The sequence below is a fragment of the Mirounga angustirostris genome, unplaced genomic scaffold, assembly GCF_029215605.1.
Source record: "Mirounga angustirostris isolate CCGP_5_RB_7025 unplaced genomic scaffold, mMirAng1.0.hap1 SCAF_6, whole genome shotgun sequence".
Taxonomy (NCBI): domain Eukaryota; kingdom Metazoa; phylum Chordata; class Mammalia; order Carnivora; family Phocidae; genus Mirounga; species Mirounga angustirostris.
In genome coordinates, this window is record NW_026991714.1 from 46,196,374 (window position 1) to 46,223,048 (window position 26,675).

General features: G+C 37.2%; 1 protein-coding gene across 2 annotated transcripts in view; it reads left to right on the forward strand.

Moving 5' to 3' along the window:
• Positions 1-26,675, forward strand: part of HMCN1 (hemicentin 1) — a 482,205-nt gene that overhangs the window by 336,865 nt on the left and 118,665 nt on the right. For both annotated transcript variants that reach the window (XM_064594231.1, XM_064594232.1), the window contains exons 42-50: positions 32-128; positions 2,065-2,187; positions 3,554-3,715; positions 5,346-5,627; positions 7,618-7,785; positions 13,317-13,430; positions 14,009-14,095; positions 24,094-24,285; positions 25,866-26,039. In XM_064594231.1, the coding sequence (XP_064450301.1) occupies positions 32-128; positions 2,065-2,187; positions 3,554-3,715; positions 5,346-5,627; positions 7,618-7,785; positions 13,317-13,430; positions 14,009-14,095; positions 24,094-24,285; positions 25,866-26,039 (1,399 nt within the window). The remainder of the gene's footprint in view (positions 1-31; positions 129-2,064; positions 2,188-3,553; positions 3,716-5,345; positions 5,628-7,617; positions 7,786-13,316; positions 13,431-14,008; positions 14,096-24,093; positions 24,286-25,865; positions 26,040-26,675) is intronic.

Below are 26,675 nucleotides of genomic sequence, written 5' to 3' on the forward strand. Positions count from 1 at the left end.
CTGAGGTTTCAAAGCATGGTTTTATTTTTAGATTGAAGAGGCTCAAGTTCAAGACACTGGTCGTTACACTTGTGAGGCAACAAATGTTGCTGGAAAAACTGAGAAAAACTATAATGTCAACATTTGGGGTAAGTGTGATTATATATAATTAACTGAAGATCAGTTATAAATAGGTTACTGTTAAAGGGATTTAAAGAAGGACTGGGATGTTCAGATCTGTATTTGGGGAATAAAACAGATAAACTCTAGTAGTATTTAAGAAACTGAATTAACAGGATTAATTGATTACATGGATAGGTGTGAAAAGAAGAAGAGTAGAGGATGGATGTTGTTGTGGGTTGGCCAGCTGGGCCATGTGGACAGCAGTGTCCTTCCCTCAGAAAAGGAACAAAGGTGCCTGGGTTCAGCTGTGGGCAAGTCAAGTTTGAAAGTGCCTCTGATGTATCCAGGTTGAGATGTTTAGTAGTCAGATACAAAACTCTAGACCTCAGATGGGGTCTGCATTACAGATACAGATTTGTAAGTATTTGTGTCAATGGAAGCCATGGGAGTAGAGGAGGGTAGAATTGAGGTTGGAGATGGTGTACTTATAGTGATGGCAATCTATGTAATTGTCATTTTCTTCTGCAGAACTTTCCATCTGTGGTATGGGAGATGACAGAGTAAACTAACTGTAGGGTTCATCCAGAGGAAGAGTGTTGCAAAACAGGAAGGGCAAGAGGGCATGGCAGTTGAGATTATTGGCAAAGGAGTAGTTGAAATTATTGATCATGAAATCTAAGCTGGATGGAAAAGTCAGTAAACAAGAGTAGGCAGCTGGATTGGGAAGTTTCTGAGAGATGAAAAGACTTGAGATTCAGTTGGGTCGATGAAGTGAGAATTGGGAATAATTGAGTGAAAGCTATAAGGATGGAGCAGTAGGAGAAATATTCTAGATGATGAACATGGTGGAGAAAGGGATGAGCAGATCAAGGAAGTGAGTAGCCACGGTGGTCAGTCTGGATATACATGCAGATGTTGTGTTCATACAGAAGAATGCCAGGTCTCCATGTGAAGGAGAAAGATAAGAACAAGTACCAAATTGCTCAGTGAATAGAAAAAGAATGGCAGGTTCACAGATGATGGTGAGGGAGAAAGAGAAGTAACTTGGTGGCATGAGCCTCAAAGGAGGAGGTTTTCACATGGGGGCAGTTGAAGTTGAACAATGACTGGAAGCTACATTGATGGGGGAGGAGGATTTTCCCTCCTCAACTCGCAGGAGCTTGGGAGAGCAAGCGTCTGCCACCTGATAATATTGCAGCCAGAGAAGCATCTTGAGAGGAGAGTTCAGCCAGCAAAGGCAGACTTGGCCTTCTTGAGAGGAGCGTGGGTAGTCAGGGTTCACATAAATGTTCCAAAGAGAAACTAGAGGACAGTGGGGAGGCAGGCTGTGCATTCTAATAACATATCCATTTCTTGGATCAAACCCCTGTGTCTGTCCTTTACCATAATGTTGTAAGCCTGTTTTCCAGTTCCAGCAGCTAAGACATCAAAACTGGCTGAGGGGCGCCTGGGTGGCTCAGTCATTAAGCATCTGCCTTTGGCTCAGGTCATGATCCCAGGGTCCTGGGATCGAGCCCCGCATCGGACTCCCCGCTCGGCGGGAAGCCTGCTTCTCCCTCTCCCACTCCCCCTGTTTGTGTTCCCTCTCCCGCTGTATCTCTCTCTGTCAAACAAATAAATAAAATCTTTAAATAAAAAAAAAAAACTGGCTGAGCAGAAAAGACAATTAAGTGTAAATTTGGTAGGTGCTTTAGTTTTCTGATGCAAAAAGTCTAATTATCTACACTACATTAGCTTCTGAATATTTTGTTAATTAAGTTTCTATCTGTGAAAACGGGAAGTCTGCTAATAGGTATTTTTCTATGTCTTACGGTTGACTTTTAATGTGGTATCGATATGTCAACCTCAAGGGCTAATTATTTCCTTATGTCATTTGAGTGGGAATCTTTTTTTTAAAATGTAAAGGAAATTTAATGTAAAGTTAATGTAAATATAATATTTTTTCATTTTTTCATCTTTCAGTGCCACCAAATATTTATGGTTCTGATGAACTTGCTCAACTTACAGTCATTGAAGGGAATCTCATTAGTTTATTGTGTGAATCAAGTGGTATTCCGCCCCCAAATCTCATTTGGAAGAAGAAAGGTCAGTTTTCATCCTCAACATTTATAAGATTAAAATAAATGTTAAATGAATCTATATTTTGTTTGACAAACATACCATTTTATTAACAAACTTTTCTGGGGTTTTCATACTAAAATATTAGATAGAATGATTGCTTTATATTAAATGTGTAGCATGTGATAACTTCTACACTATATAGCTGAAAATCTTTAATTTTGAAACTGTTCTCCAGAAAAAAATTAACTTTCTGTATTAGTTGATTACTTTATAATCTAATGCATTATAGGGTGGCTATAATGGTCAAGAATCTACCATTCAAAGAATTCTTTTATCTTCTTTAGAATAAGCTTTAAAAAATATTTTTTATAACATTTTTGCTGTATTTGTGACAGTTTTGCAATGTATGTTAAGACTGAACTCTGTAGTTAAACAAATTTTCAATTTATTCATTAATAAATATTTATTTGTATCCATTAAGTATCAGACCAATAATCTATATTTTTAGTTGATTTTTTTTAAGATTTTATTTATTTATTTGAGAGTGAGAGCAAGAGAGATGGGAGAGGGAGAGGGAGAATCAGACTCGCCACTGAGCAGGGACCCTGACTCGGGGCTCCATCCCAGGTGAAGGCAGACCTTTAACCCACTGACCCACCCAGGAGCCCAATATTTTTAGTTGATTTTTTTTTTTTAAGATTTTATTTATTTATTTGAGACAGAGAATGAGATAGAGCATGAGAGGGTCAGAGGGAGAAGCAGACTCCCCGCCGAGCAGGGAGCCCGATGTGGGACTCGATCCAGGGACTCCAGGATCATGACCTGAGCTGAAGGCAGTCGCTTAACCAACTGAGCCACCCAGGCGCCCTTTTTAGTTGATTTTTAAAATCATTTTGTTTTATTGTTTTAAGATTTTACTTTATTTTTCTAAGTATGCTTTCAAATGTAATACTGATTGAAAAAAAATTTGCAGAAGATAATCTTTTTTTTTTTTTTTTAAGATTTTATTTATTTATTTGACAGAGAGACAGTGAGAGAGGGAACACAAGCAGGGGGAGTGGGAGAGGAAGAAGCAGTATTCCCACGGAGCAGGGAGCCCGATGTGGGGCTCGATCCCAGGACCCTGGGATCATGACCTGAGCCAAAGGCAGACACTTAACGACTGAGCCACCCAGGCACCCCTGCAGTAGATAATCTTGATAAATATCTCCTCTTCCTCCTGCCTCTCCTCTCCTGCCTTCTTCTCCTTCTTTTTGCATAGGATTATTTTACAGTGTCATCTGCCTTTTAGGTTCTTGAAATAAGATGTAAATAAACGTACTTATCAGAGTATGTACACAAAATGTTATATATTTTTGCTTCATATTCTGGCATTTTGTCTTCTTTGTAGGCTCCCCAGTGCTGGCTGATTCTGCAGGGCGAGTCAGAACTTTATCTGGAGGCAGACAGTTACAGATCTCAGTTGCGGAAAAATCCGATGCAGGGCTGTATACGTGTGTGGCATCAAACGTTGCTGGAACTGCAAAGAAAGACTACAGTCTGCAAGTTTATAGTAAGTTATTGATTAGCCAGACTTTCTTTTAATCTCTCTGTCTTTCCTTTTGCTTTTTCTTTATATCTTCTAAGATACATTCAAAGTAGTATGGTTATAATATACCTATCATAAGACTCACAAATTTAAACTGTGCTGACATAAACAAAGAGCAATTGCTTATTTCTGTCTGTTATTCATTTAGCAATACAGCTGTGCACTCTGCATCAGCATGCTAATAGAAGACACATCAATATGGTTGTAATGTATCGGGGGCAGGATAGTGGATGTGTGGAATGGGGAGAGATGGTGTTGTATCATAGGGTATATTTGCAAAATGTAAAACTATCTTAAAGAATATTTAATTTATGTAAGATTTGAAAGTGTTTTAAATATTCACATTATCTCATTTAACCTTTACATGAACTATGATATGAAACAAAATTATTGCCTCCACTTTGCATATGTAGTCATCTAAGCCCGGAGAGGTTTCCATGACTGACCAAGGTCACCTGACTTGATTGTAGTAGGACTGGCACTAGAACCCAAGATTACTAACTAGCCTATGTTTCTTCCCCCACACACCTATGTATTAGAATTGGTCTAGTTTTGGGCGCCTGGGTGGCTCAGTTGGTTAAGCGACTGCCTTCGGCTCAGGTCATGATCCTGGAGTCCCAGGATCGAGTCCCGCTTTGGGCTCCCTGCTCAGCAGGGAGTCTGCTTCTGCCTCTGACCCTCCCCCCGTCTCATGTGCTCTCTCTGTCTCAAATAAATAAATAAAATCTTTAAAAAAAAAAAAAAAAAGAATTGGTCTAGTTTTTCTTCTTAGAATTAGTATCAATTAGGTAAATACAGCTACAAAACTACAGAATAACTGGTGATCAGTGGCTTAACCAATTAGAGACTTATTTTCTCACATAATGAGAAGCCTGAGGTTGGCAGTCCCTGGAGTTGGTCAGAACTTTATTCATATAAAGACAGGAGAGCTAGGATTCTCCTGCTCCTACCTATGTGGTCTCAAGATCATTGCTTCAACTGTGGTATCAAGTCCACATTGAAGGCAAAAATAAGGGTAAGGAGTGGTATGTTTTCCTTTCATTGGGACAGCAAAAAAATTCCCAACCCATTCCCCTCATCCCCCACGCCCACCAGGCAGACCTTTATTTAGATTTTATAGGCCTGAATTGATTCGTGTGGCCACCTCAATTTTCAGAGAAGAATGAAAAACAGTCTCAGCTTTCCATCTCCTGTAGTGGAGTGTAGAAGGAAGAAAGGAATTGATTGTGAGCGAGGCTACCGTATCTATTTTAATGTTAGTAGGAAGGCTTCTGTAAATTAGGGCTATGAAAGATAAGTTCAAGTATTTGTATAACTTGTTAAAAATCAGGGAAATTAACAAACACAGAATTCTTTTCTTACTGTGTTTAAAGCTTTATTCTAAGCATGAACACATTTAGAAACATTGGAGAGGAATTCTACCTCTCAATATAGCAATGCTTTGTCTGTTAGCCCTGGGTCTTTTCTTTAGTAGTTAATATTTCGACATAAAAAATGAGTTTAACTTTGGCTGATACGAATTCTTATGCAAGACTTGAAGCAGACATTTCCTACTTTACTATTTTTTTCTTTTCTTTTTTTTTTTTTTTTTCAGTTCGACCAACTATATCCAATAGTGGCAGCCACCCTACTGAAATCATTGTTACTCGAGGGAAGAGTATTTCCTTGGAGTGTGAGGTGCAGGGTATTCCTCAACCAAAAGTGACCTGGATGAAAGATGGCCACCCTTTGACCAAGGGAAGGGGAATGGAAATATTGGATGAAGGTCACATCCTTCAGCTGAAGAACATTCATGTATCTGACACAGGCCGTTATGTGTGTGTTGCTGTAAATGTAGCAGGAATGACTGACAGAAAATATGACTTAAGTGTACATAGTAAGTATAAAGAAGCTCAATAAGTCTATTCAGTGGCCATTATAATCTATAGCATCCTGGATGGGAAACATAAGCCTTAAGAGTTGCATCTTTTATGTATAGTCTATGATTTTCTGCATATGTACCTTTTCTCTGGACCAGTCGCATCACTTATCCTTTTATGCTTGACCTCCCATTTCTTACCTTGCTGAAACAGGCATATATTGGAAATTCTCTTAGAAAAGTACATAGTAAAGTAGATTTAATTCTCTAATTGTCTTCTTCAAGTACTTTTGAACCAGTGCTATCCTAAGTAATATTCCTTGATTCTCTGTTTTCCAGATTTGCTGTCTTGGTTAGTATAAGCCTTGGTTCCTTAGAATTTACTGACTAAACATCAGTTGCTCATGAGTTGTTCTGAAGTTAGCTTTAATATTCTAATTAATGAGTCATAAATGTCAATAGGAATAGACCAAGCATACATGTACTTAGGGACAGTTATTTGTATACATATAATTTGAATTGCAATTTTAATTTTTTCTTTTTTTTTCAGTTTATTTAAACTAAAAACAAAAATAGTTTGCCCCTCCCCTGACTGTTCTCTGTACCTATGAACTTGGTGTGTTTGTTTTGGTTTTTTTTTAATTTTTTTTATGTATGGTGTAAGATAGTGGTCCGGTTTCATTCTTTTGCATTTGGCTATCCAATTTTTCCCAGCACCATTCAATGAAGAGACTGTCTTTTCCCCCATCAGATATTCCTGGCTTCTTTGTTGTAAAATGATTAACCATATATGAGGGGGTTTATTTCTGGGCTCTCCATTCTGTACCGTTGATTTATGTGTCTGTTTTTATGCCAATACCATACTGTTTTAATTACTATAGCTTTGTAGAATAGTTTGAAATTAGGGAGTGTGATGCCTCCAGCTCTGTTCTTTCTCAAGATTGCTTTGGCTATTTGGGGTCCTTTGTGGTTACATATAAATTTTAGGATTGTTTATTCTATTTCTGTGGAAAATGCCATTGGAATTTTAATAGAGATTGCATTACTTTGGGTAGTATGGACATTTTGACAATATTATTCCTCAGTCCTTTTATCTGTGCCTTCTTCAGTTTCTTTCATTATTGTAGTATTCAACACACAGGTCTTTTTCTTCTATGGTTAATTTATTCCATGTATTTTATTCTTTTTGATGGAATTGTAAATAGGATTGTTTTCTTACTTTCACTTTATATGTTTCATTATTAATGTATAAAAATGCAATAGATTTTATGTATTGATTTTGTATCCTGCAACTTTAATGAATTCATTTATTAGTTCTAACAGTTTTTGGATAGAGTCTCTAGGAATTGCATTTTTTTTTTTTTTTTAACTCACGGGGGCTTGAACTCACAACCCTGAGATCAAGACCTGAGCTGAAATCAAGAGTCAGATGCTTAACTGACTGAGCCACCCAGGTGCCCCTGCAATTTTTAAATCTACAGAAACAATGATAAATTTATAAGACACAATCTTATAACTTCAATTAGGACATGCACAAAGTCCAGTATTAATATCCTGTAGTTTGCAGCAAATATGTTAGCCAAAGCTAACATAATCAGAATGTAAAAGAGAAGAAGTTTTAATATTAAGCATCTTTTTTGTTAGAATATTTTAATTTTTAGGATTAGATTTATTTGTTAGAAAATTCTGCCTATAAGAAGGTCATGAATCCGTATTAGAGATTTACCAGACAAGCTGAGTGACTCATAGAAAATCATTCACCACCAATAGAATAACAATATGAAAGTCCTTTACTGCTATGAGTGGGGAAGAAGCAACGTTTTTACTTCCAAGAATGTCACACTAAAAATATTGCTACTTCTAATAAGCTTATTGTTTTAATTGCTTATTTTGCTTATTGTTGACCAGGAAATGGAAGTCATCTTATTAACCATAGGCTGTTGAGGATTTGGTGTTTGATATATATTAGATAATTTCTTTTCCTTTTCTTATTTGTTCTACCATACAGCCCCTCCAGCCATCACAGGAAACCATGGGATACCGGAAAATATCAGTGTCGTGGAAAAGAACTCAGTATCTCTGACTTGTGAAGCTTCAGGAATCCCCCTGCCTTCGATTACCTGGCTTAAAGATGGCTGGCCTGTCAACCTTAGCAGTTCTGTGAGAATTCTCTCAGGTATTAGAAATTTTCATACACTGATAACCTGGTTAGCTTCATATGGCCACAGTTTCCCCTTAATTTCTCTGTATTTTATTTTTTTCCTTTTGATCTAGTTGCTTACTATAATGCTGATCATGTTAAGAAAAAAATACTTAGAAAGGCATGAAAAGCTACATGAAAAGGAGGGGGGGAATCTTGAGATATCTCTAGATCCTCTTTAAAAAGAAATCTTGGCACTTGCTTTTTACTTAAATCATGGGGATGTCATAATATTCATGCTGCAATGAGTACCAACCCACTTGAAAAGTGAGGATGAAAAGAAGTGCTGAAATTAAAGCCAGAGTCTAGAATGAATCAAGTTATGTAACAAATCTCCATTAACCAAGTATTTCATCTGAGTGAGTTTTGTATTTCCAGGATGGGTTAGTTTCCTGTGAGCTAGGACTTTATCATTATTGTAAAGAGGATATTCAGCTTATTCTTCATCTGATTATGTGAGAAAATCTATGAGCTTGTCAGTTATGGAGCAGTGCAAGCATGAAGAGAGGGTTCTTGGGGCCATGGCACACGAGTCTGGGCTTTGCCCCTTTAGCAATGATTTGGATACAGACCGAGAAAACAATCTTGCCAAGCTGTGGTTAATAAAAGGCTTGGACACTTAGAAGAATATCTAATGTGTTGAGTGAAGGCATCTGAATTCAAACACACCTCACCCTGGAACGTTTGAGTTAAACCTAACAAAATGAAAGTTAAATAAACTGCTGCACTTACATTTAAAAAAAAAAATGATGAGGGGTGCCTGGGTGGCTCAGTGGGCTAAGCCTCCCACTCTTGATTTCCTCTCAGGTCATGATCTCATGGTTGTGAGATCGAGTCCTGCATTGGGCTAGCGCTGAGCAGGGTGTCTGCTTCTCTCTCACTCTGTCTCCCTCTGCCCCTCCCCCTGATTGCACTCTCTCTCTTTCTCTCTCTAAAATAAATAAATCTTTAAAAAATGATGAAAATTTGGGCAACCTATAGCTTCAGAATTCTTCATATAAGAAGATCTCTGAATTGTGTTTGTTATTCAGCATGCATTAACAGTGTAATGTGGTTATCAAGAAAATAAATACAATATTTCACCACATTAATAAAATATATTTTCATGAATAAAAAAAGGAAGAGACCAATTGAGACCAACTTACTCATTAGGAAGACTAGAGGAAGGATTTATTGACAATATTTTCAAAGAAGGATAACCATGATGGTAAATTATTGCAAAATAATTTATATTTCTGATTATATTTAACCTGGAAAAATAAACTCTATGTAACCTTATAACCGGTTACATAGTGAAAATTAAATTTAAATACTTGAAGAACCAGGGCACAGAAAAGGATTACGTTGGTTCTGTCTAGTTCCAGAGGTTAAAAGCAATGCCAGTGTATGAAAGATTCTAGGGACAGACTTGGGTCTCAGTATAAGCAACTTAAAAAATATTTATATTGTTTAAAGTTAAGATGAACTATTTTTAAGAGTAAGTGACCTCCTACCTCTAAATTTGTTCAAACAAAGTTTAAATTCCCACTTTTGAAGGCTTTTTCTGAAAAGATCCTTTCCTAGTGTTTGAATTAGGTCTAAATATCAGAAGGTCCCTCTCTTTTTTCAAGATGTTGGTCTATAAATGATAAGAGCTCGATGAAGAATATATATTGTTTTTTTTTTTTAAGATTTTTATTTATTTATTGAGAGATAGTGATAGAGAGAGAGCATGAGAGGGGGAGAGTCAGAGGGAGAGGTAGACTCCCCGCTGAGCAGGGAGCCCGATGCGGGACTCGATCCCGGGACTCCAGGATCATGACCTGAGCTGAAGGCAGTCGCTTAACCAACTGAGCCACCCAGGCGCCCAAGAATATATATTGTTATACTTATTTCCTATAATTCTCACTAGAGTCATGATCTCAAGCAAGTTACTTAACTTTGCTAACTTGCATCTCTTCACTTATAAAGTGAAAGTGTTAATAGAATTTGCCTCTTAGGGTTTTTGTAAAGATGAAATGGGTCCATGTATGTATGTAAAGCAGTTAACACAGCACCTGCTTATATGGTAAGCATCCAATACATGTTTGCCATTGCCATAGACAACCGGGTAAAAGGTTTAGGTGTCCCTGTCCTGGGAAGTTTTCCTGTTTCCTTACTACATTGTTTTCCTTTGCGCAGGTGTCCCAGTCTCCGTTGATCTTAGGAAATGCATACTAATGGCAAAAGTTGTATTAGTTTGGTTACCAAAGACCTGAACCCATTATCTTCCTGTCTTGAAATTATCCTCGTATTTTTGGCTTTTTTTTTTTATTCTTAATCGCTGAAAAAGTAGGACTCTTTTTAAATATAATAGCTACATCAGGGCTCCTGGAAACGAAAAGGGCAAGATAGTTGTGATGTTCCACTATCACAAAGAGTGATGAACTCTGGCTTATTATAGATCTGCGGGAGTGGTGTGTTGGTTTTATTTAGTTTTGTTTTGCTTGGCTAGCAGCTGGAGATCCCTGAGTGAACACATTCAGAGTATTTGACCTTGTGACGCTGCCAGTTTTACAGTCTGAACATGTGTATTGTGCAATAGATGAATGAGAATCAGATGAATGGCATATGAATTGCTTGGTCATTGGTCTGCTGCACACTTCTCTTCCATTAAGATTAGTTCTCCGGAGACTTTAAGTACAGATTTTCTGAAAGCAGTATTTTTGTGAAGGCCCTGTCATTGTTACAGAGTTATCTGCCAAGAACAGATAGCTGCTGTAAGGATTTAATAGGTACAAGAAACATCTCCATTTAAGTATCACTTACTGTCAGTTCTTTTTTTTTTTTTTGCAGTTTTTTTTTTAATTAACATATAATGTATTATTTGTTTCAGGGGTGCAGGTCTGTGATTCATCAGTCTTACACAATTCACAGTGCTCACCATAGTACATACCCTCCCCAGTGTCTATCACCCAGCCACCCCGTCCCTCCCACCCCCCTCCACTCCAACCACCTTCAGTTTGTTTCCTAAGATTAAGAGTCTTTTACGGTTTGTCTCCTTCTCTGGTTTCATCTTGTTTCATTTTTCTCTCCCTTCCCCTATGATCCTCTGTCTTGTTTCTCAAATTCCTCATATCAGTGAGATCATATGATACTTGTCTTTCTCTGATTGACTTATTTCACTTAGCATAATACCCTCTAGTTCCATCCACATTGTCGCAAATGGCAAGATTTCATTTTTTTTGATGGCTGCATAATATTCCAGTGTACACACACACACACACACCCCCCACATCTTCTTTACCCAGTCATTTGTTGATGGACATCTAGGCTCTTTCCATAGTTTGGCTATTGTGGACATTGCTGCTATAAACATTGGGATGCATGTGCCCCTTTGGATCACTACATTTGTATCTTTGGGGTAAATACCTAGTAGTGCAATTGCTGGGTTGTAGAGTAGCTCTATTTTCAACTTTCTGAGGAACCTCCATACTGTTTTCCAGAGTGGCTGCACCAGCTTGCATTCCCACCAACAGTGTAGGGGGGTTCCCCTTTCTCTGCATCCTTGCCAACATCTGTCATTTCCTGACTTGTTAATTTTAGCCATTCTGACTGGTGTGGGGTGGTATCTCATTGAGGTTTTGATTTGTATTTCCCTGATGCCGAGTGATGTTGAGCACTTTTTCATGTGTCTGTTGGCCATTTGGATGTCTTCTTTCTTTTTGTTTTTGTTTTTCACTGGATTAAGTGAGAGGACCAGGAAACACGAGAAAGATCATGAGGCAGGAGGCTGAGGTTTACAGGGCTAGCAGTAACTCATAACAGCTGTACTGATCTAATATCTCTCAACTGGAATCATAGTGTGGTCTCACTAACCTGAGGTAGCAGTGAGTGCTTGAATCCTTGCCTGATCAACACGAGTTTTTTGACATGTTTAGATAATTTCTGTATTACCTTCCCTTATTTAAATTCAGTTGGGGGGAAAGAAGATTGAATTTTGGTAATCAGCCTTGTTTATGTAAATAAGTTACTACTAAGTTTACCTTTCAACCAGTTGAAGATGGGGAGGTTGCTTCTAGGAAAAGCTCAGTGACAGCTTGTTGTGTTTATAAAAACAGAAAACAGATGGACACTCCTGACGAATCCAGAGCCAGGTGAATATTCACATGAAAATTTCATGTTTAACCATTTCAATTGTTTTAGTTCCAAATTCAGGGTACCAAGCAAAAATACACCAGGTAGAAAAGTATTATGAAATCTAAGACATGATTTCCTTTTTTTTTTTTTTTTTTTCTGAAAATTTACTTCTCAAATGGTTTCAAGGAGTCTCCTCTCTCAGTGGCTGTTCGTCTCTGCAGGCTTTGTTTCAGTCCCAGTTGCTGGCTCCTCTTCCTTTGTCCTTCAGTGGAGTCTCTTTCCAAATTCTACCCTTTTGCATATCAGAGTTGCCCTCTCAGTCTACAAGCATTTCTTGGATGAAGAAGTGTAACCTTTATTACATAGAAGTTCAAAATATAAAAAGTAAAAAGGCAGAGTTGCATGAGCGAATCAAGGGACCCCCCCCCCCCCCATAGACTTTGATTGAAATAATTCTAGGATTCCATGATACTCCATTGAAAACCAGTAGTCGGTCTTCAGGGTTTCTCCCATTCCTTCTCTACTGATGTCATCCCAATCTGGGTTGCTGGTGTAGACCTCTTTCTCACATTCCCATTTCACAAGCCCAGTGGCAAACTGGGAATCTTTTCCTAAACATCCTGTCACAGTTGTCTTTCTAAAGCACAAATCTCCGTTTTGTTTGTTTGTTTGTTTACACACTTCCATAGGTTTAAGTGAACACAATAAAGTCCAGGTTCCTTAGCATAGCATTCAAGGGCCCAGAGAATCTGGCCATCTGCCAGCCATTACTCCAGCTAGCCTCCTCTCTCTATTTGTTCCACCTGCTCTCCTTTAAGTACCAACTCACATCTACTTTCTACTCTATATCCTCATTCATATTCTACCTATAATGGTGTCTCTCAGCCCTTCTCTGTATTAAAATAAACTTACCTTGGGGCACCTGGGTGGAGTAGTCGGTTAAGCATCGGACTCTTAGTTTTGGCCCAGGTCGTGATCTCAGGGTCATTAGATCGAGCCTCATGTCAGGCTCTGCGCTGAGTGCAAAGTCTGCTTGAGATTCTCTCTCTCTCTCCCTGCCCCTTCTGCTCATGTGCTTTCTCTCTCTCTTTCAAATAAATAAATAAATCTTTATATACGCTTGCCTCTTAAGATTATGTTCAAACATCACGTCTCTGAAACTCCATTTCTTGCTTGTTGTCACCTAGCATTGTATTTATTTTTTTAGCCATTGGACCATAAAATTCTTCTGAATTATCTTTTCTGCTTCATATAGGCTTAAAGCATATGATTTTTAAAAAGCTTGATATTAATGAATGTTAAAGGCCTTTGAAGCATATTGACTGAATTTTACCTAAATTGAGCATTACTTGGCCAACTTGCAAAGTTATAGATTTCTTTTTGAGTCATGTGGTGGTTTGCTTCCCCAGGAGGCAGGACTCTGCGGTTGATGCAGACCAGAACAGAAGATGGTGGCCAGTATATTTGCATTGTAAGGAATGCAGCTGGTGAAGAAAGAAAAATCTTTGGACTTTCAGTATTAGGTATTTTTATAATTTTCAATATCTCGAAAAATAATCTAATTGACTTAATACATTCTGGATGTAGTTAAAATTTATCTACAGCTTGATCTCACATTTATATATTCTTTGGCCCCTGGACTGACACTCTTGTCAGTAATTCAATGTTAGAATAATTTGGATGTAATCAGTTGGATTAAAATGGCTGAAATGCTGTGTCTTTTCAGTTCACAATTGTTTAGACTCTGATAGCTTGTTTAACGTGAGTACTTATCAGAGTTACAGTGGGAGAAGTAAATGTCTAATAAATGTTCTTATTAACTTGTTGACATTTTTATCCAGACTTTATAACTTCTGTTATAATAAAATTCATTATAACTGAATCCATGACATATAACTTTATATCTTAAAATTAGAATTGATCAAAATAGTTTTATGACATTATTCTAGTAAACAAATAATGATATTTGGGGGGGGTTGTTTTAAAGGTTATATAGCTTAATAAAAATGTAAACATAGATGTCTTTGGAATAACAACCCCGCTGTGAGAATTGTTGCTTACTTTTTCTGTTTTTTTCTTCATTTAATTTTTTTTTCTTTAGTGCCACCTCACATTGTGGGTGAAAATACATTGGAAGATGTGAAGGTAAAAGAGAAACAGAGTGTTATACTGACTTGTGAAGTGACAGGTAAGGGACTTAGCTCTTGAGCTTCTGCTGTTCTCCACTCACTGATTATTTATTGCCTCCACTATGTATCTTAATTAGTTGAGAAAAAGTCAAACTACTATAATAAGCATTTAAAATTGAATTCTAGTTGAGGAGAGCCAGTGGAAGTGTAGGAGGAAACTTCTCAGATTCTGTGGAAATAAGAATACTCCTACACTGACAAATTTTACCATCCTTACCAGTGATGCAGTGTGTTATTGTAATGAAAGTAAATAAATCTCTAAGAGGACATTTTCAAGTCTGTTTGGCTTTTTTTTTTTTTTTTTAGTTTTTTTTATTTGTTTGTTTTTAGTAAAGATGGTCTTGGAGTTTTAAAATAACAATGGGAGTAGCACATAACATAGAAAGCCAGTGTTTTAGGGAAGATTTGATTAGTTTCTTATTTCATAGTTTACATGCCTTGCATGAGCAATAAATTTAAGTAAGCAAGGAAATGTTTCTATTTTAAGCAAGGCAGATATAAAGATTGTGTTATATACTATTACTTAGCCTGCTATTTTTTTCCCTAGAAATGATATGGTAAGTAACAACTGTTGCATATGGACCAGCTGCCTACATTTTATAGCATCCTCTCCTTGAGGCTTCCAGTTTGTTTGGTTTTTTTACACTGGCATTTGGTTTTCAGTTACTCTTTATTTTTTCTCTTAGTTTTCTTGAGATATAATTGACATACAACATTGTGTAAGTTTAAGGTGTACAACATAATGATTATACATATATATTATATATATAAGTATATAAACTTCAAAATGAGCACCACAATAAGTTTAAACATTCATCATCTCACATAGTTACAATTTTTTTTCTTGTGAAGAGAACTTTTAAGATCAATTCTCTGAGCAGCTTTCAAATATATAATACTGTATTGTTAGCTGTAGTAACCATGCTGTGCATTACAGCCCCAGAGCTTACTTATCTTGTGACTGGAAGTTTGTACCTCTGAGCACCTTCAACCATTCCCCCCACCGCTCTTCTCTCTCTGGCAAGCACCAGTCTTTTCTTGGTTGCTATGAGTTTTGATTTTATCAAGTCGCACATATAAGTGAGACCATACAGTATTTGTTTTCTCTGCCTGACTCTTTCACGTAGCTTAATGCCCTCAAGGTCCATCCTTGCCATTGCAAATGGCAGAATTTCCTTCTTTATGGCTGAATGACATTCCATTGTGTATGTATATATGTGTGTGTATACACACACACACACACATACATACACACACCGCATTTTCTTTATCCATTCACTTGTCAATGGACACTTATTGCTTTCATATTTAAATTATTGTGAATAATGCTGCAGTGAACATGGCAGTGCAGAAATCTTTTCAAGATAATGATTTCAGTATTTTCAAATATATGCCCAGAAGGGGAATCACTGGATCATGTGGTAATTCTATTTTTAATTTTTTGAGATCTCCATACTGTTTTCCATAGGAGCTATGTCAATTTGCATTTCCACTAACTGCGCACAAGGGTTCCCTTTTCTCCACATTTTCAACAACACTTACCATCTCGTCTTTTTGAGAATAGCCATTCTAACAAGTGTGAGGTGATATCTCATTGTAGTTTTTATTTGCATTTCCGAATGATTAGTGATGTTGAGCATCTTTTCCTGTACCTTATTGCCATCTGTATGTCTTCTTTGGAAAAATGTCTATTCTGGTCCTTTGCCAATTTTTAAATTATATTATTTGATTTTTTGCTATTAAGTTCCTTATATATTTTGGATATTAATCCTTTATCAGATATGTGGTATGCAAATATTTTCTCCCCTTCCATAGGCTGTCTTTTTATTTTGTCAATGATTTCTTTTGCTAGGCAGAAGCTTTTTAGTTTCGTGTACTCCCACTTGTTTATTTTTACTATTTTTGCTTGTGCTTTTAGTCACATCCAAGAAATCATTTCTCAGGCTGATGTCAAAGAGTTTTGTCACTATGCTTTCTTCTAGGAGCTTTATGATTCCAGTCTTATGTTTAAGTCTTTAATCCATTTCAAGTTAATTTTTGTGAGTGGTGTAAGACAGGAGTCTAGTTGTATTTTTTTGCATATGAATATCTAATTTTTCCAATGCCATTAATTGAAGAGACTACCTTTTCCATCGACTATTCTTGAATCCCTTATCCAAATATTAGTTGACCATATATGCCTGAGTTTATTTCTTTGCACATAATTCTGACCCATTGGTCTGTTTCTTTTTTAATGCCAATGCCATACTGTTTGGATTACCTTAGCTTTGTATTATAGTTTGGAATCAGGAAGTTTGATGCCTCCAGTTTTGTTCTTTCTCAGATTTGCTTTGGCTGTTTGGGTCTTTTGGGGCCAAATGAATTTTAGGACTGTTTTTTCTATTTCTATAAAAAAGCCATTGGAATCTTCATAGTGAGTGCATTGCATCTATAAATGGCTTTAAGTGGTATGGACATTTTAGCAATACTAGTTCTTCCAATCTTAATATAGGATATATTTGCATTTATTCATGTCTTTTTCAACTTCTTTCATCAGTGTCTTACAGTTTTCAGTGTAGATAACTTTTCACCTCCTTGATTAGATTTATTCCTAATAGATTCTTGTCTAGATGATTTTTCCATTGTTGGGAGTGGGTTTTAAGGTCCCCAACTGCTATTGTATTGCTGTTTATTTCTCCCTTTAGTTCTTTTTTTTTTTTTTTTAATTTTATTATGTTATGTTAGTCACCATAAATACATCATTAGATTTTGATGTAGTGCTCCACGGTCCATTGTTTTCTTATAACACCTAGTGCTCTGTGCAGTACGTGCCCTCTTTAATACCCATCACCGGGCTAACCAATACCCCCTCCCACCTCCCCTCTAAAACCCTGTTTGTTTCTCAGAGTCCATAGTCTCTCATGGTTCATCTCTCCCTCCAGTTCCCTACCCCTCATTTTTCTCTTTCTTCTCCTAATGTCCTCCATGCTATTTCTTATGTTCCACAAATAAGTGAAACCATATGATAATTGACTTTCTCTGCTTGACTTATTTCACTTAGCATAATCCCCTCCAGTCCCATTCATGTTGATGTAAAAAGTTGGGTATTCATCCTTTCTGATGACTGATTAATAGTCCATTGTATATATGGACCACATCTTCTTTATCCATTCATCTGTTGAAGGGCATCTCGGCTCTTTCCACAGTTTGGCTATTGCGGACATTGCTGCTATGAACATTGGGGTGCATATGGCCCTTCTTTTCACTACATCTGTGTCTTTGGGGTAAATACCCAGCAGTGCAATTGCTGGGTCATAGGGTAGTTCTATTTTTAAATTTTTGAGGAACCTCCACACTGTTTTCCAAAGTGGCTGTACCAACTTGCATTCCCACCAGCAGTGTAAGAGGGTTTCCCTTTCTCCACAACCTCTCCAACATTTGTTGTTTCTTTCCCTGTCCATTTTTGCCATTCTAACTGGTGTAATGTGGTATCTCGATGTGGTTTTGATTTGAATTTACCTGATGGCTAATGATGATGAACATTTTTTCATGTGTCTGTTAGCCATTTGTATGTCTTCTTCAGAGAAGTGTCTTTTCATATCTTCTACCCACTTTTTGACTTGATTATTTGTTTTTTGGGTGTTGAGTTTGAGAAGTTCTTTATAGATCTTGGATACAAGCCCTTTATCTGTAGTGTCATTTGCAAATACCTTCTCCCATTCTTTGGGTTGCCTCTTTGTTTTGTTTTGTTGACTGTTTCCTTTGCTGTGCAGAAGCTTTTTATCTTGATGAAGTCCCAAAAGTTCATTTTTGCTTTTGTTTCACTAGCTTTTGGAGATGTATCTTGAAAGGAGTTGCTCTAATTTTAATTATTTCTCTTCTAATGTGTGGCTTAGGCATCGTTTGTTGCTTTTTCTCTAGTTCTTTAAGGTGTAGAGTTAGTTGGTGAATTCGGGATTTTTCTATTTTTTTGAGTGAGGCTTGGATGGCTATGTATTTCCCCCTTAGGACCGCCTTTGCAGTATCCCATAGGTTTTGGACCAATGTGTTTTCATTCTCATTGATTTCCATAAATTGTTTAAGTTCTTCTTTGATTTCCTGGTTGACCCAAACATTCTTGAGCAGAGTGGTCTTTAGCTTCCAAGTGTTTGAATTTCTGCCAAATTTTTTCTTGTGATTGAGTTCCAGTTTTAGAGCATTGTGGTCTGAGAATATGCAGGGAATAATCTCAATCTTTTGGTATCGGTTGAGACCTGATTTGTGACCCAGTATATGGTCTATTCTGGAGAAAGTTCCATGTGAGCTCGAGGAGAATGAGTATTCTGTTGTTTTAGGATGGAATGTTCTGTAAATATCTATGAGGTCCATCTGGTCCAATGTGTCATTCAAAGCTCTTGTTTCCTTGTTGATTTTCTGCTTAGATGATCTGTCCGTTGCTGAGAGTGGAGTATTGAGGTCTCTTACAATTAACGTATTGTTATCAGCATGGCTATTTTGGTTAACAGTTGGCTTATGTAGATGGCTGCTCCCATGTTGGGGGTGTAGATATTTACAATTGTTAGATATTCTTGTTGGATAGACCCTTTAAGAATGATACAGTGTCCTTCTGTGTCTCTAATTACAGACTTTAGTTTAAAATCTAATTTGTCTGATATAAGAATTGCTACCCCAGCTTCCTTTTGAGGTCTGCTGGCATGGAAGATGGATCTCCATCCCTTCACTTTCAGTCTGGATGTATCTTTAGGTTCAAAATGAGTCTCTTGTAGACAGCATATGGATGGGTCCTGTCTTTTTATCCAATCTGCAACCCTGTGCCGTTTTATGGGAGCGTTTAGGCCATTCACGCTGAGAGTGATTATTGAAAGATATGAATTAACTGTCATCATGTTGCCTGTGAAGACGTTGTTTTTATAGATTGTCCCTGTAAATTTCTGTTGTAGATCACTCTTGGGGTCTTTTCTCCTTTTATAGAACCCCCCTTAATTTCTTGCAGGGCCGGCTTAGTGGTCACATATTCTTTCAACTTCTGCTGGTCATGGAAGCTCTGCATCTCTCCATCCATTCTAAATGAGAGCCTTGCCGGATAAAGTATTCTTGGCTGCATGTTCTTCTCATTTAGTACCCTGAATATGTCTTGCCAGGCCTTTCTGGCTTGCCAGGTCTCTGTGGATAGGTCTGATGTTATTCTGATGTTCCTCCCTCTGTACATAAGGAATCTCTTTCCCCTAACTGCCCTTAAGATGGTTTCCTTGGTTCTAAGATGTGCAAGTTTTACTATCACATGCCGAGGTGTTGGCCTGTTTTCCTTGATCTTGGGAGGGGTCCTCTCTGCCTCTAGGACTGGAATGTTTGTTTCATTCCCCAGATTAGGGAAGTTCTCAGCTACGATTTGCTCAAATACATCTTCTAGTCCTCTCTCTCTCTCCACTCCCTCCGGGATTCCAATTATTCTGATATTGGAACACTTCATGGTGTCACTTATTTCTCTGATTCTATTTTTATGGATTCTGAGTTGTTTTTCCCTGGCCTCGTCTTTTCCCTTTTTATCTATTATATTGTCTTCCAGGTCGCTTATTCATTCTTCTGCCTCACTTACCCTAGCTGTTAGATTATCTAGATTGGATTGGATCTCACTGATAGCATTTTTAAGTTCTGCCAATTCACCTTTTATTTCTGCCCTTAGAGACTCTATGTTGCCATTAATTGATTTCTCCATTCTAGCCATTGTCTTCACAATTGCTAGCCTGAATTCCATCTCCAACATCTTGGTTATATCTGCATCCATTTGTAAATCTGCAGCATAAGTCATAATCTCTGAGTCTTTTCTATTTTGGGGGTTCCTCCTCCTAGTCATTCTGTTGATGGGTGTTTGAGGGAATGTATAAAGTCCAAATTATTGACCAGAACCCAAGCAAGATGCACCTGTTTTCTTGGGACCTTAGGGTTGCTGGCCTCTTGTTTTCCTAGCCTGTCTTCTTCGGGAGGGGCCTGCCGCACTGTTACTCAGGCAACCCTGTTTGGGCGGAGTTGCCCTGGGCCCCTGTGGTGGGGGATGGGCTCAGTGGGAATCAGTCTTTGGGGCTTTTGTTCTCTGGCGCCTTTCCCTGGTGGCTTTCTGCGTCTCTTCCGCGAGTCAGAGCAGAAGAGACCTTTTCCAACCCTCTGCCTCAGAGCAGAGAGACCGCAGTCTGTTCTTCAGTGAGCTCTCCAGGCCACACCATCTCCGTTTCTGTCCGTGCTGCTATAAATTGCAGCGTCCTGAGTTGTGCGCCCCTCTGCAGCGCCCCCAGTCCTGCCTCCAGGTCAGAGCACGCCTCTGCCCTTTGTGCTTCTAAAACTGCCAGCCGCTCCCAGTTCGCATGCGTGACCCCCCGCCAGTCCGGGTTTCTGCTCCTGGGGCTGCCCTAAAGTCCTTTCCCCACCGCTACCGGTCTGCGAGCGCTGCGCGAGGCTGTCGCTCACCGGCAGTGTAGGATCCCCACGGCCAGGCTCCCTCCCGCTGCCGTTTATCCTCTGATATCTGCCCGTGGAATCAGGGCTCCCCGCTTCGTACCTCAAAACCAACCACCTGTGATATTCTGTTTGTAGAGATCCAGATCTTCTTCCATCTCAGGCTGGTTTCGTGGGTGCTCAGAGTGGTCTGGTAGATATCCAGCTCAATTCCGGGGACCAGTTGAAATAGGGTCCCCTACTCCTCTGCCATCTTTCCTTCTCCCTCTCCCTTTAGTTCTATTAGTATTTGTTTTATGTATTTAGTTGTTCCAATGTTGGGTGCATAAATATTTACATTTATTGTATCTTCTTGAGAATTGACCCTTTTATCATTGCATAATGACCTTCTTTGTCTCTTATGACCATTTTTAGCTTAAAGTTTATTTTATCTGAAATAAATGCAGCTATTCCTGCTTTTGGGGGGCTGCCATTTGCTTGAAATATCTTTTTAAATCCCTTCACTCTCAGTCTATGTGTATCTTTGAAGCTAAAGTGAGTCTCTTATAGGCCCCATATTCGTGAATCTTGTTTTTTTAAATGCATTCAGTCATTCTCTGTCTTTTGATTGGAGAATTTAATCCATTTATGTTAAAGTAATTATTGATAAGTGAGGACTTACTATTGACATTTGTTCATTGTTTTCTAATTGTTTTGTTGACTCCTTCATCCTAATCTTTTGTGCAACTAGTATAGGTTTTTCTTTACCATGGGGCTTACATAAAATATATTTTATTTTAGGGGCACCTGGGTGGCTCAGATGGTTAATCGTCTGCCTTCGGCTCAGGTCATGATCCCAGGGTCCTGGGATCGAGCCCCACATCGGGCTCCCTGCTCAGCGGGAAGCCTGCTTCTCCCTCTCCCTCTACTGTTCCCCCTGCTTGTGCTCCCTCACTCTCTCTATCAAATAAATAAATAAAATCTTAAAAAAAATATATATATATATATTTTATTTTAGGCTGATAACAACTTTATTTTGATAGTATATATAACCTTTATACTTTTACTTCTCTCCCCCTCACATTTTAGGTTATTGATGTGGCAGTTTTTATATTTTTTACATGTATCCAGTAACAAATTATTGCAGTTATGGTTATTTTAAATACATTCACTTTCTAACTTTTAGAGTTGTAAGTGAATTACATACCACCATTACAATCATAGAGAATATGACTTTAACTACATATTTACCATTACCAGTGAGTTTTATACACACATTCATATGTTTTACAACATTAATTATCATCCTTGTATTTCCACTTGAGAATGTCCTTAGCATTTCCTATAAGGCAGGTCTAGTGAGGATGAACTCCCTCAGCTTTTGTTTGTTCAGGAAAATCTTTATCTTTCCCTCCCACTTTGCCAGCTATAGTATTCCTGATTGACAGGTCCCTTTTCTTTTAATATTTTGAATATATTATCCTGTTCTTTCCTGGCATACAAAGTAGTCCTTATTTTTGAAAAATCAGCCTAAAATCTTAGGGGTTTCCCTTGTATGTAATACACTTTACTCTTGCTGCTTTCAAATTCTGTCTTTGTCTTTGACTTTTGAAAATATGATTATAATGTGTCTCAGTGTAGCCCTTTTCAAGTTCAACCAATTTGGGGTCCTTTGGGCCTCATGAATCTGGATGTCCATTTCTCTCCCTATGTTTGGGAAGTTTTCAGCCATTATTACTCTAAATATACTTTCTGTCCTTTTCCCTATCTCTTGTCCTTCTGGGATTCCCATAACGTATATGTATATTGTTTCTGTTGATAGCCTTCCGTAAGTCTTATAGGCTTTCTTCACTGTTTTTCTCTTTTTCTTTTTTCCCTTCCCTTCTCTTCACTTTTCTTTTATTTGTTTCTTTCTTTTTTTTCTTTTCTTTTTTCTTTTCTTTCTTTCCTTCTTTCTTTCTTTCTTTCTTTCTTTCTTTCTTTCTTTCTTTCTTTCTTTCTTCCTTCCTTCCTTCCTTCCTTCCTTCCTTTCTTCTTCCTTCCTTCCTTCCTTCCTTCCTTCCTTTCTTTCTTTCTTTCTTTCTTTCTTCCTTCCTTCCTTCCTTCCTTCCTTCCTTCCTTCCTTTCTTTCTTTCTTTTTCTTTCTTTTCTTTCTTTTCTTTCTCTTCTGACTGGATAATTTTAATGACCTATCCTCTAGTTCACTAATTTTTTTTCTTCTTGGTTGAGTCTGCTATTAAAGCTCTCTATTGAATTCTTTAGGTCAGTCACTGTATTCTTCAGCTCTAGGAATTCTGTTTGTTTGTTTTGATTGTTTCTATTTCTTTGTTCATGCACCATTTTCTTAATTTTGTTTAGTTGTCTGTGTTCTTGTAGTTCACTAAATTTCTTTGAGAGGATTTTTCTGAATTCTTTGTCAGACAGTTAGTTCAGATTTCCATTTCTTTAGGGTCATTATTGGAATTTAAGTAGTTTCCTTTGATGGTGTCTTTTTTACCTGATTCCTTGCATTGGTATCTGCACATTGGAGTAAGTGGTGTCCTCTTCTAGTCTTTATAGGTTCACTTTGGCAAAAACAGTCATTCACCACTCAGCGCAGCCTGGTGTTCTTCATGGGTCATCTGGTAGCATCCTTGCAGATGGGGCTTGCTCCTAGGGTTTCTATTTGGTTAAGGCCACTGCCTGAGCTCTGAGGTTAGCAGGTAGGGATTAATGTTGACTGGAAACAGTTGGAAAGTACTGCTCATTGGGTTTCTTGACTGAGTGCAGCTATAGGATAGGCTCTGTGGTTGCCTGGATTCTCTGGTTAGGCTTCCTCATCAGGTGGGACTGGGTGCTATATTTCAGCAGTTGGGCAGGCCTGCAAATTTGCTTCCCTGCCAGGGTAGGGCTATAGAACAGACTCCGTTGTTGGTATGGCCAAGCCTTCCAATTTTAATATATTATCCTAGCACTTTTTCCAAACAGAACTTGCTCTTATGGTTTTAAAATTTTTTAATTATTTGGGCAACTTAAAATTAATATTTAACATAAGTCTCATGTTAAAACAAAAGATCTTTCTCCATAGGTGAATTATTCCATTAAGGGAATAATTAATATATTTATATCTCTATCTACTTACTATGTATGTATGCTAGAATCCTGGTATAAACTGAAAATATCTGTTTATTGAATTATTTCATTCAAGGTTTTTCCTTTTTTATAGCTTGCTTTCAAAAATATAAAACCTTTAAAAATTTAATATGAATGCAAAAGTATTTGTGATAACAATTTTAATAAAAATGCATGTCCCATTCTTTCTAAAGTATATTTTACTATTTAATTAAACACAAAGACTAATTTGGAATTATTTTGCTTATAGATCAAACTAATCTTCATTTGAAAATGGCTTGTAATCTGTAAATTTTAAAAAATCATGACATGATTGTTATTATAAAAATTTGTTTACAAATTTATTTTAAATTAATGATTACCACATTGTTTACAAGTGTGATATTTAAAAGGAAAATGAGTGAAAATGCCTTCTTTTCATTGTCAGTTGTAGGCATGTACTTATTAGCCGTCTCTCAGATATGGCTTTTTGTTACAGGGAATCCAGTGCCAGAAATTACATGGCACAAAGATGGACAGCTCCTCCAAGAAGATGACACCCATCACATTATGTCTGGTGGCCGTTTTCTTAAAATTACCAATGCCCAAGTGTCACATACTGGAAGATATGCATGTTTGGCTTCTAATACAGCTGGTGACAAGAGCAGAAGTTTCAGTCTTAACGTGTTGGGTAGGTATAAGCATTGCCTCAAATCTTGAAGAGTCAGACATGACTGTCTGCTGAATTACCTTCTTTTCTTTTTCTTTTTAATGTTTCTGCCATAGAATTTCATTATTTAAGGAGGACTAGTGCTTATGTACATTTGCTGTTTTTCTTTAATTAATACATTTATTTATAAATTTATTCGTTACATTTGGAATACCACCTACATTCCAGGAACTGTGTTTAGTGCTAGAGACACAACTGTGAATAAGACAGATGTTAAAAACCCAGTAGTAAAAGGCAAATGTATGCTGGTCAAAGAGAAACAGGTCAACAGTACAAGGGTTCAATCTGGTGTATTTTATCCTTTCTTTATGGAACAATTATTGGTAATTGTCTATATTATAGTCTTTGTGGACTAGGAATTATGAAATACCTGTACATTCAGTTCTTGCAGCATCAAAGTTATGCTTATGTCTCAGCTATGACATTAAAATAGATTTTTAGTTTCTGCTCATGTCTTGAAATTTAAAATGCACCATCTAAATATATTATATTTGATTACTAATATCAAAATACTTTTCTCCCTCCTTTATGGACTTCTCTGTAATCCATCTCTCAAACATTAGGTACCTTAACATTTGTCCTTACTTCACTGCTCATTTTACTCTAGATACTGTCTTCAAATAATAAGCTTAATTCCCAGAGTTTAATTATTATCTTCTATAGACTGATTTCTTTTTAAATCCCTACCTGCAACCCAGATCTTTCTCCCAAGTTTGGATTTCTATATACAATTGCTCATTGGACATTTCTAGCTGGAAATCTCATGAGCACTTTAAATTCAAGATATTCAGAACTGAATGAACCATCTTCCCTCCAAAATGAGCAAATCTTTCCATATTTTCTATTTATATTGTTTCACTGCAGTTTACCTACATTCCCAAGCAAGAAAGCTAAAAGTCATCTTTGACTTTGGTTTTCTTTAGCCCTCAAATTCTATCATCAAGTGCCACCAATTGACTTTCTAAATTTTTCTGTAGTCACTCCTTCCACTTTATGCCTTCCTTTAATTCAGTCCCTCATTATTTTATGTGGAACAAATGGACCTGTCTCCATTACCCTTGCTTCCAACACTGACCCCCTTGAATCTATCCTCAATATATTCCCTGTTTGCCCCTCATTTTTTATACTGTTCTGCACCCCATATGCTCCTTCTTCTTACTTCCTACTTCCCCCTTCTTTCACTCACTAACCACCACTAATCCTTTAAGGCTCACTTTGAAATCTTTTCCTTTAGGAGGCCTTCCCTGATGACAGTCCTCACAACACACCCCACAGATTGGATTGAATGCTATGCTTCCATATATCCTGCACCAGAATTCTCATTTTTGCCCTACTATGCTGCATTATAATTCTTTTTTGTGTATTGTCTCCTCCATTACTCCATTTTGAAGTTCTCATCCCTTTTATGTAGAATAAGAACCAATTATTTCTGGAATTGTTAGGAAATAGAATTACACAAATAAGTATAGGGAAATTTAGAAATTCACAAATAAGGAAATTTCTAAACATATTTCTTTAATCACATTTTAAATCTATTTCAGTATCTCCTACAATTGCTGGCGTTGATAGTGATGGTGGCCCTGAAGATGTCACTGTTATCCTTAACAGCCCCACATCTTTGGTCTGTGAAGCCTATTCATATCCTCCAGCCACCATCACCTGGTTTAAGGATGGAACACCTTTAGAATCCAACCGAAATATTCGAATTCTTCCAGGTAACTAGTTTACTTTAAATGCACAAAATACATTTGTGCCATCTACTATTGTAGAAAAAGAATCATTGGTTATTTTTTATAAAAGTACTTATGTTTTAGTTATGTTGTTCTACTGCCATTTTAATTTTTTAATTATTTATATATATCTTATAATCTAAAGTAAAATTACTTTTTGAAAGACCAATAAAGTATCTAAATAAAAGGCAAATTAATAAATACCACAATGCTATTAATTGATAAAATACAATATGGAATACCAAAAAGAGTAGAAATTCATTTGTTGAATTGAACCATAAGGAGAATTGGTATTTAGATTGAGAGAGCTTATTTATTTCCCTTTAATACTTGGAAAAATGTATGAAAACAGAAAGAATTAAAAAGTATTATCCCTGGCTTTAAGAAATTTACAGTTTTATGTGGAAGGGAAATAGTGTGTGTAAAAGTTAATAATATGAATTAGGAATAGTCATGGCATTTGGTAAATGAGATAGTGACAAATTTTATAAAAATTCAAAAGATGGAATGACCACTGTGGGCTGAAGTGGTCAGGAAATACTTTGTTGCAGTTGAAACTTGAACCAGCCCTTAAAGAAAGGTATTGAATTTTGTTGGTTGGAAATGAGTGATTTCAGATCC